Genomic DNA, 10,689 nt, shown 5'->3' on the forward strand with positions numbered 1-10,689 from the left:
AACTAAAGGAGGTTATAAAGGAAGTTTGAAACCTCCTTTCCTTTCATTTGGAGAATTGGAACGGCACTTAACATGGCTGCCACTGACGTACTTCCGGGTCATTTCACTTGGTTAGGAAGGTTCCTAAGCTAAATGGACTATTGGAACGCAACCCCAGTCTCCACACCTGGCAACAGCTGATCCGAATGACCTCCAATCAACACATTGGAATTGTGACTTCAGCTTTAATTTATCAAGGGAAAAGACAACAATATGTCCTTTAAACTGATTGTGTCTTTGCTCTGATGTATCAAATAAGCCTTGTGTTACATTTTGTGTATTGAATATTTTCAATCTCACTTTTCTCAAATAAGTATAAAAAATAATCATCAAAATAATGGTCACTTTTTTTTTCAATTACCATAAACCCTTTCTTATTGAACTGGTCAAGTAAAGACCAATTTGTATCTTACAGTTTCTCTTCCTCTGTTTACAAACTGACGACAAGATTTGATTTACTCATCTTTGGCACTCCCAAAGCATCAGTTTAATTCACTCAGAAAAGTACAAAAGTGTGATTCTTCATCATTCATTCTACTGCAGACCAATGCATGACATGTTACTTGTTAGACGCTTTTATCCAAAGCGACTAACATACTCAATACTGTGGACAATCCCCACAGGAACAATTTGGGGTGAAGTGTCTTGCCCAGGGACACAACGACATGCTGACTGCAGTGGGGTTTGAACCTGTAACCCCCTGATCCCAACACATATGCACAACTCACTGCGCCACACGCCTCCCTATGCAAAAAACCTTCATCTTTACTGAAAGATATTTCACATATATTCTCGAGCATTTAGGTGCATATTTTTAGGATCAAAAAGTTCAAGCAATGCTGAGATTCAACAGAAACACATCTGTTGAAGGAAGGGAAACATAAAATATCTTTAAATAAAAATGAAATGGGCAAATGTAGCATGTTACAATGTTGCTTGCACACTTGCACATTGCCCACATTTTTACAGTGTCAATCATATTCTTTTACGCTTCATGTACTGCTTTCAGTGAAAATCAAGGCTCAGTACATTCTTCAGTCAGTGTAGCTACATCCAGACACACATAACAAAAACATGAAAACAAATGGCAAGGTAAATATTGTTGAGTCTTTGGTAGAGGAGCTGAAAAAAGCACAGCAGCATCGAAGAAACCAGGATTCATCCCATGACAAAAAAAACGTGTAAAAGCAGCACAAGTTGAATTATCCATCAAACCTGTTGTCCAGTGTCTGAGATGCTGTGACACACTGTGTGCATCTCACAAGTAGTGCTATTTAAGGGGAGAAGTTGGTATTCCTTCAACCTAGACCATATTTTTCATTTCTTTGTGTCTAAGTGACTAATAGGAAAGACACTTTTTTAAATTGGAACAGTATTGAGTCTGAGAGAGCTGCAGATGGCAGTCAATTGAAGTCCACAGAAAATGAGTTTTTTTGCGAAATGCAGACTCAGATTGTTATTAAAAGTGTCTTTCAACATGAGGGATCACCCCCGAAGAGGTCTAAAAGTGTTTTTATACATTTAGCTTGTTTAGGGATGTTTATTAATGTGCCGTGTGACTTGTTTCCAGAAGACAGAAGGAGAGGAGTGTGCAGATGTTCAGAAAGCTTAGCTCGGTGTTATCTAAATAATTGACAAAGTCATGGCTTATTACCGAGCTAAGCTTTCTGAACATCGGCTGATTTCAACAGTGTGGACGCAACGGGAGATATCAGAACAAGATTTCTCCCTGAGCAAGTCTTGGTTAGACACAATGGCAGAAACATTTGTTTTTTTATCTGTATGGTCCTTTCCAAACAGTTTTAAAAACGTGCCAATGATATTTTTATCTATTGAATTCCATCTCTACTGAAAAATGTACTTGATTAAACAACGTGCTGTTAAGCGGCTGCCGTTTGCAGCCCCTTCGCTCAATACTGGACCAATTTCAAAAATATCTGATAGTAGTCGGTGAGACACAAACCCCCCCCCCCCTTTTTGTTTACAGTTAATCTCGTTCTTAAATATGAAAAAGAATAAATAAACAAAAACGCCTCTGAAATAATATATGTTGTCAAACAGGTGTGTTTTTCAATCCTTGATGAAAATCTCAACATTGTAAATATATTCCAATCAAATCTGGTCAAATGGACTGAGAAGTAATTGATTTGTTTTCTGGATTTTTTTTGGGCCATAGTGCAAAATGTTTGCTTTTGTGGGGACTGCCCACAGAACTGAATGTATGTAAGTCACTTTGGATGACAGTGTCATGTGACATGTAATGTCATGTCATTTAATGTAATGAATGCTCTAACCAGGGCCATAACCGAGGACATTATATTTGTTGCTGCTATTTATAAAAACTCTATTCCCTTAACCATGTTTAGTACCTCTCGTAAAAAAATCAGACGGCACTTCATTAAAACTAAAATATCCCTCATGTTTTGAACATTTTTGGGACTTTTAATAAAAATGTTACTGAAATATTCATTTAATTGAAAACAAAGATCCGGATGGATGTAGTTTAAAAACGTTGTATATTATTCAAATAAAAAATGTATGCAGCTTTTGTGGAGAGATGCATTTTGAGTGCTTTCTAATTAAATCCTACAATACTTTCTTCAACAGCTGCATAACAACAAGATAAATCTATAAAAAAAACTCAAGCCAGATAAAACCTTTTTCACAGCACTGTATCTTCCCCCAAAAAAACGGTAAGGGCTTTACAAAAGCAATAACGGGGCACTGTAAGCGATTTCTCTTGCTCACAAAATCGCACAATAGTGTATCTGGGTGTGTGTGTGTGTGTGTGTGTGTGTGTGTGTGTGTGTGTGTGTGTGTGTGTGTGTGTGTGTGTGTGTGTGTGTGTGTGTGTGTGTGTATAGAGTGCAGAGCCATGTCATTACTATTTGGCGTTGGGGTGCAGATAGTAGGGGTGAAACAGTCTCTCATGTGAGCAGATGTGCAGAGCTGCGTGTGTGTGCATCAGTAACCGTGGAAACCGTGATGTGAAGTAGCTGATGAAGCCTTCGGGCAGCTCTCCGAGCGTCTCCTGCACCTCCGGAGGCAGCTCGTGGTAGTGATGCTTCTGCAGGGGGGGATGAACACATACAGGCATTAAAGTTAGGATGCTTGTAACAAATAAATTAAAGTGTAGGGCTGTACTGGATGTTTTTTTTACATTGAAGCTCCTATTGAGGTAGAAATTAAATGTCTTATTTTAGGACGCCAGAACAATCAATTATAATAATGAGATTCAATAAATGACTTTGTCTTTGTTATCGAACCAACTTTCTGTAACGAATACAACAGGTTGGTCAACATCAGTCAAGAGATGACATCTTGATGGAGAACCAAGCGAATGCAGAAAAGTATTATTATTTTGTAAACTTCTTTAGTCTAATAATTAATTTACTATAATATTATTGTGGTAATATATAAGTAATATATATATAACAGCCCTTACTACGGTGCATGCCTACCTTTGAGAAATGTCAAACAGTTTTTTGACAACAGTAAAGGTTTTAAAAGACTAAACGCCAACCAAAATGGATTAAAGCAGAAGTTTTTGTTAAACAAAACATGTTGTTGTGATTATTTGGTATGATGACTTCAATATACTTTCACTTTTGGACCATTATTGGAGAGGTTGGAATAACATGTGCCGGAAACAATTCTACCACGTCAATCAAGATCAATAAATAATATAACAATAATAATATCAGTGTAGCTTATTCTTTATCTGCAACTATGCAATACAGAGTTTAACAGAATGAAAAAAAAAAATTCATGATTTAATTAAAAGGTCAACATTGTGTATGAAGCTTCAGACTATTTGGTACATCCCGAAGAAAAGTAAAGTAAACCCGCTGACCTTATTCCTCATGGCTCTCAGCAGATCTCTGACTGAGTTTCCTTTATACGTCCTGAACCGCCTCAAGTCTGAAACAGGAAGGTTACAGACCATTGAAGGCTTTGTCATCCTGCACAGGTGTAAACAGAGCAGTAATGGATGCTGTGTGGTTACCTGTCTGCAGAGGCACAGAGATGTGCATCCTCCAGTTGGTCCGAACCACGGCTCGTCCTGCTGCCTCCAGTCTGACCACGATCGGACTGTCGGCGGGCTCCTTCTCGATGCGGTCACTCACGTCCTACACACACACACACACACACACACACACACACNTTTAGATGGTTGCGCATAGCAGATGCATTTGTATTGTACTTCAGTACAGCTATACACAACTGACACTTCACTGTGGAGTTGGTTACATCTTCGTTGAAGTACTGCCATACATAAGAATGTCGGACGTGTTTTGTAGCATTTTGCAGCACCTCGTTTACCTCCATTTTTTTCACGACTAGTCGACTAGGGCCTACAGCGCCGACTAGTGGTAAAGGTAGTCGACTAGTCGACTAGTCGATTAGTTGGTGAAACCCCTAACACACACACACACGGCTTAGCAAATAGCAAACAGGTAACAACACTACACTACTTAGTGTAATTATTGTAAACAAATAGCTGTAAAAAGCAGTAAAAAATGGGATTAGGAAATCAAAACAGAAATGATATAACCTAAACAAATAACTGATAAACACTAATGACTAATTCATTTTTAGTTATAGTCTAAAACTAAACCTTTCTGGAAAACCCCAAAACTCTTGAACATTTCCGGTTCAGTGAAGATGAAGGAAGAAATAACTTGTAGTAATAAAAATAGGAGCCATTGTATCACGAGGGAGCCAGCTGTTCCTTTGTGTGTCTACGACCAACTGAAGGACCTCACCTGGAAAAACAGCAGCTGCTTCTCAGGGCTCCAGAAGAACGGATGTTTGAGGACGCAGGCGGTGGAGGGCCGGGACCCCGCCTCGGCACAGATCATCCGCTCGATCAGATCATGTGCTATGACGTCGTCTGTAATTAAAGCATTTTCAGGTTTTATGTGTTTTCAGTGCTTGGGACATCAGCTGATCTTTGTGATTTATACTGTCTACAATACTGCCTGCAACCCTTTTCTGGGAGCAACCCCATATACATGTACATATAATACATGTTATATTCAAGTGACTCATCTTGAGAGACAGTTCTACTGAATAAGCTCAAGTTAAATCTCTTGAGCCCTGAGCCTATTTGCAGGATGGTTAGCTTGTTGAAGAGTGACTAACCATGATGTTTTAGAAGTCTTTTTTCAATGCAGGTCAGGCAAGTATTAGTAAATACAAATCTCTTTATTTGAGAATGTTATGTAGAGATTTTGTATAGGAATTGACTAAACTAGCTTCAAATCTGGAATAAAACAAATGCAAGCTTATGCATGGAACGAGACACATAGACATTTAATTCTCTCACCATGTAAATCCTCCATGAAATGTGAGAGTGAGTATTCTCCTGACAGGATGTTCACCTGCCGTCTTAACTTCTCACCGAAGGGGTGCTGCCCCCTGCTGACCACGTAGTAAAACACGCAGCCTGCCGAGAAGACGTCCACCGCTGCCGTCTGTACAGGGGAGAGGAGGAACACTGAGCACCTACAAATTCTTCTGCGTCAGTGTTTTTCATCTTTTGCATTTATATGTATTTTTGAGACGAAAAAAACTGTATCTAATTAAATAAAAGTAAATATAACTATAGGGGTAAAAATAGCAAAGAGAAACTTAAGAGGGATATTGATAGAGCGCAGAATGGAAATAAGAGTCAAACTAAATGTCTATTTTATTTATGAAATGCATTTTGAGAACTGTTTTAAGTCTCAATCTGAGCTTAAAGGCTAAAGGCTAACCTACTCTATGCTACCCAGATGGAGATCTTTAGGACATGAGGCGATTGATAGTTGTCATGGGTAACATGAGCACTTTTTTCCACAATGGGTCGACCAATTCAACACAAAATAAAAGTGATTTGTAGTTGCTTTAAAAAAAATCGTAATAATAAACTCCTTAATCTACATTTAAACCTGAATTATCATATGTTTGTTTTTCTAACTGTGTCTATTTTTAATTATCAAGTTGACTGAGCATCAAAGAAATACAATCTGGAGTATGTCAGATCTGTGTGTGCATCGTACCGGTTTGTTTCCCGGAGTATCCCGCAGTACTTCAGGAGCGATCCACCCTTCAGTTCCCGGGATTCCTGACCTCAAAGAGAAGCTGCACCGGCCCTCTGGGATCTTCTTACAGAGTCCAAAGTCAGAGATGAGCGCTCTGACCCGCCCCAGCGCACTGGGACCAGACAGAAGGATGTTTCTGGGCTTCAAGTCACGGTGGACTACAGGGAGAGACGATGGAGAGCCAAGAAGAAATGAAGGAACAATGCTTGGCTGTTTAAGATATGCAAGTTTTAAGTTTCAATATATTCATTGTTAAAAGTACAATTTAGTGAATTACTTTTGCTGGTTCTATAAGAGAAAAGCAATAAATAGTCAATATTAAAATAAATAATAACCAAATATATGAAGAAATATTCACGAAAAATAAGATTGCAGCACTGCAGTGCCTTCTGTCTCTGGGTAACACAATAGAAACATCATTTGTGTACTTATATGCTTGTATTTATCTATGTGTTACCTATGTTGAGGGAGTGGAGGTGTGAGAGGCCACACATGGTCTGCCCCAGCAGAGTTATCGGATTCAGCTGAGGAAAACCAGACGGATCCTCCACATACTGCAGGGAGCAAAGACACACAAAAAACACGTTAGTTTTGTTACGAAATCACACTTCACCCCTAAAATGACTCACCCTTTACTAGCTAACATTTGAGAAAAAACTCTTGATGAAGTAAAGTTTAACAACAGTTAACCATACCAAAAACAAACTCAGTTTACAAACTCTCATAGAACTCGTGCAGTAATAATCCTAGTCTTATTAACCATACACTCATTACTTCATAAACAGATCAGCATTTTCACTTTTACCACATTTGCTGTTACTCCCTACTCTCACTCCCTGAGTAGAATACCAAACTAAAAACAGATTAAAAAAGATTGCTCTGGCTTAACAGCATTTTCTTTTTAATTATTGGATAATTTGCTCAGTTTTTGGTTTCATTTGTTCACAGTTGAGGCATTAAAAAAGGTTCTGTTAAAGAATTCGATATAACACAGGCTTAATAACTCTAGCTTTGAGTAACAAAGGGCCTTTCAGTGCGGACCTGCTGCAGGGTGGCGGTGCACAGCTCGATGGCGATGTAGGTGAAGAGGCGGTCTCTCTCTGTGCAGAAATATCTGATGACATTCGGATGAGTGTCAGACTCTCGGAGCAGCTGCACCTCACGTTCTGCTACCTCGAAACACTCGGGCAGTATTCGCTTCACCGCTACCTGCCGTCCATCAAAATTACCCCTGAGGTCCCAAAAACAGAGAACCATAACATATTATGCCTAGTACTGCATGTGCCACAGAACAATAGAGTTTATCTTAGAGTTATTAAACATGTAATCGTCAACCCAGAACTCAAAGCTGTTTTATGAGATTTGGCCATTTTTCAAAGCCTACTGTCAAATAGATATTGGTTTTATTTTTCAATGTGGTAGGAAAACTAGGTCATTTTCACTGGAGAGATGTTTTTATGTTTCTTATGGAAAGGTAAAGGTACAAATCTATTTGGTTTTTGGTTTTGTTGTTATGGCTGATTTAAATGTAGCTGTCATTTGGTCATTGCCTTGCACCATCTAAAACGTACAAATACACAAATATAGTTGGCTGATTAAGTATCCTGAAATGTGAAATAGTGCTGTGTTAAATACACATACAGTACCTGAAGACAAAAGTTCCTGCAGTGCCGTGTCCAAGAACCTCAGATGGAGTGAAGGAGATTTTCCCAACATGCACCTCCTCACTGTTTCCTTCTGGGAAAGGCAAGAAGGAAGCAGAAATAAATAAATCTCCTGTTAATGATGAGCGGCAAAAGGAAACAATACACAGTCTGTTGTGTTACCTGCTGTAGGGTTGTACGCAGACGTGACATTTAAATTGACATCTGAGGTGCTGCTGCTGTGAGTGTGAGGACTCGGTGGAGGGTCAGCTGAAGCAGGCTGAGAGTCTGAATAAAGGAAAGTGAAGATACAGTGCAGAAGTCAGTCAAATATGCTGCTTCAACACTACTTAATATATTCTATTAATGCTTCAGTTCTCAAGTGAAATTGAAAGAAACATGTTAAAGCATCTACCCTGTTCCAAAGGTATAAATATAGGAAAAAGAGAATAGTATGGAACTTGTTTTATAGGTGACTTACCACTGGAGAGGTTTGTGTCAGTAGAAAGCGTTGTGTCTGAAGAAACGGAGCTCATTGTCTGCATGTTGGTCTGCATGTTGGTCTGCATGCGCTGGAGACGAGACTCAAACGCCTCCTCCATCTGCCTCTGAGCTTTCAGCTGATGAGCTGCACGCTGGAGAATCACATACAGATTGAAAAACTCTGTAATAAGATGGAGTTTGAGACATCAGTCATAAAAAAGGATGATAACTGAGAGAGATTATAAGACCATACAACTGTCCTTTGCAACAGTGTCAATACAAATAACAGAAACCGCTTATCAACACAAATGTTTTAAAAATAAGGTAAAACACTGATAAAAAAATAGGCATTTGAAGTGCATGTTGCCATATAATCACTATCTTAGTAACTAAGTATGCTTTGTTAGATACACTTATTGAGGCATGAATCAGGATATTTTTCTATGGTGCATTATTGTCCTTGTTTCATGGTCTATCTTAGGAGCAAAGCATTTGTGAGCAATTTAGCTTCACACATTCTTCAATTGAAACTTTATTATTATTCATATTTTGGCACCAAATTCCAAACAATTATTTTGGAGAATAAAACCTGAAAAACTGCAGACACACAAACTCACAAGGGGGTACGTGAAGACGAAGGCCAGCCACCCCCCCAGCAGCAGCGTGACGACAGCCAGAGTCAGGCGGTCCTGGGTCATGGAGAAGGGCAGCACAGCGGCCGGCCTCTGGGCCTGTCCCGACATCTTCCCATCAACCCCTCCTCTGTTAGCACGGGTATCGCCATGGCTATCAGCAACTGCCTCGAACTGAAGGACACAATAAGACAACAAGGATGGGAAACAGTGGAAAGGTGAGGAGGTTTCACTTATTATTTACAACGTAAGTGGGTTTTATCATCTGTTGTGTAATGTGTGCAATGTACACTTTATTTTGACAACTTATTTACAATTTGTTAATGTTACTGGCTCCTAAAATACAGTTTTATGTTTACTTACTTGTTGAAAATACAGCTTTTTTTTTACCATGGCGCTTATTTGTTATTTGTTATTAATGTGTGTTTGCCTCTTTATTTTATATCCCGGTCTAGTCTTTTCATTTTTGCCTTACGTCTGCACAAAATTTTGCGATTGTAACGCAGTAAATGTACCTGCTGGGGAAAGGACTTTCTGTTTCCGGCATGCAGTTAGAAGTTTATCACATTAATGTCTGGATCTCTTAGGAAGCTTAAAGTGCGCAATAACAGACATTAAAAACCAGATAAAAAAGGATTATTGTTCGATACCATTCCTGTGATTTACTGACTCAGGTGTAGACAGCAGTAGTGATACAGAGGTATTTGGAGCTGAGACTCACGTAGCGCTGATGGTAGTATGAGGCGGGGGAGGCAGAGGGTCGGGGGGGGATGACTGCCTCCCCCGAACGCTGCAGGCCAACCGGGAAATCCCTCAGCATGGTGGTGTGAGCCACTGGAGGCAGCTCATGGTGACCTGAAGCACAGATATAACGCATTGTGAGCTGGCTCTGTGTTTATGTCAGGGCTGGGGTCACTTTCTTGTCTGGTCAATAAATAAAAGAGATGTTTCAGTTGTGAGAACATTTTGAGCCAGAAGTCTTACTTTCCAAAAACCAAGCTAATGTAAACTGTTTTTTGATTTAGAGACTTTGTTTCCACACGATTTTACAAATAATTCAGTTCCAGGAGGAATTTACTTTTCCTAGATAAGTAGATTTAAAGTTCCTCTTGTTTTATTGCTCATATTGTTAAAAATAAAAATAAACATACTGTAAACTTTACCGAGTAGATCCCATTGAGATTATTACATCTCTTTTATAAGGGACCAATGCCAAGATTGAACCAATAACATACACACAAACATATAAAAGCTGGACCAGTGAATTAAGGCTGAAAGAATACCAAAACAACTCGTCTAATATAATTATAGCTGAACCATTTCTGACTTATTGTTTCACCTTCAATGCAAAACATTATTTCTACATTTATGCTACAATGGTGTTTATTTGAGTCTAGTAGTAATGTATTAGGTTTTATAAACTGCTCACTGACAAACTGTCAAAGCTTATAATTCTAGTTGTTTCTGTGTATAATCTGTGTGGCATTTCCTTATGTGGGTCTTGTATTCTGTTTTTGATTGCATGGTCCTCTCTGTGTGTGTGGTGGTGGTTGTGTTGTGTGTGTGGTGGTGTGTGTTGTGTGTGTGTTTTTGTTGTAGTGGATGTCGTCCTTTGCATTGACGCTGCAGTGTGCAGGGGAAACCTGAAGCCAATGAGAATGCTGCTGAAGTCAGGATGCGGTCAGTCATGCGGACAGTCAGAGGAAGGACAGATTCCCTCCACCTAATCAATGCCCAACAACGGACACTACGATGGGGTAAACCGTGTTTGTTGTGGCTCTGAAGTGTGTATGTGGCCGTGTGTGT

At 39.3% G+C, this 10,689-nt stretch overlaps 1 protein-coding gene across 1 annotated transcript in view; it reads right to left on the reverse strand.

Moving 5' to 3' along the window:
• Positions 1-488: 488 nt before the first annotated feature.
• Positions 489-10,689, reverse strand: part of ern2 (endoplasmic reticulum to nucleus signaling 2) — a 24,478-nt gene continuing 14,277 nt past the window's right edge. Inside the window, exons 12-24 of the mRNA XM_010785889.1 lie at positions 9,605-9,738; positions 8,869-9,057; positions 8,250-8,403; positions 7,952-8,056; positions 7,772-7,862; positions 7,167-7,356; positions 6,583-6,679; positions 6,084-6,283; positions 5,369-5,516; positions 4,806-4,933; positions 4,046-4,169; positions 3,893-3,960; positions 489-3,106 (exon numbers count right to left, since the gene is read on the reverse strand). Coding sequence (XP_010784191.1) covers positions 2,924-3,106; positions 3,893-3,960; positions 4,046-4,169; positions 4,806-4,933; positions 5,369-5,516; positions 6,084-6,283; positions 6,583-6,679; positions 7,167-7,356; positions 7,772-7,862; positions 7,952-8,056; positions 8,250-8,403; positions 8,869-9,057; positions 9,605-9,738 — 1,811 coding nt within the window. The 3' untranslated portion in view covers positions 489-2,923. The remainder of the gene's footprint in view (positions 3,107-3,892; positions 3,961-4,045; positions 4,170-4,805; positions 4,934-5,368; positions 5,517-6,083; positions 6,284-6,582; positions 6,680-7,166; positions 7,357-7,771; positions 7,863-7,951; positions 8,057-8,249; positions 8,404-8,868; positions 9,058-9,604; positions 9,739-10,689) is intronic.

Source organism: Notothenia coriiceps, unplaced genomic scaffold (genome assembly GCF_000735185.1).
Source record: "Notothenia coriiceps isolate Sejong01 unplaced genomic scaffold, NC01 NC01_scaffold00028425, whole genome shotgun sequence".
NCBI classification, from domain to species: domain Eukaryota; kingdom Metazoa; phylum Chordata; class Actinopteri; order Perciformes; family Nototheniidae; genus Notothenia; species Notothenia coriiceps.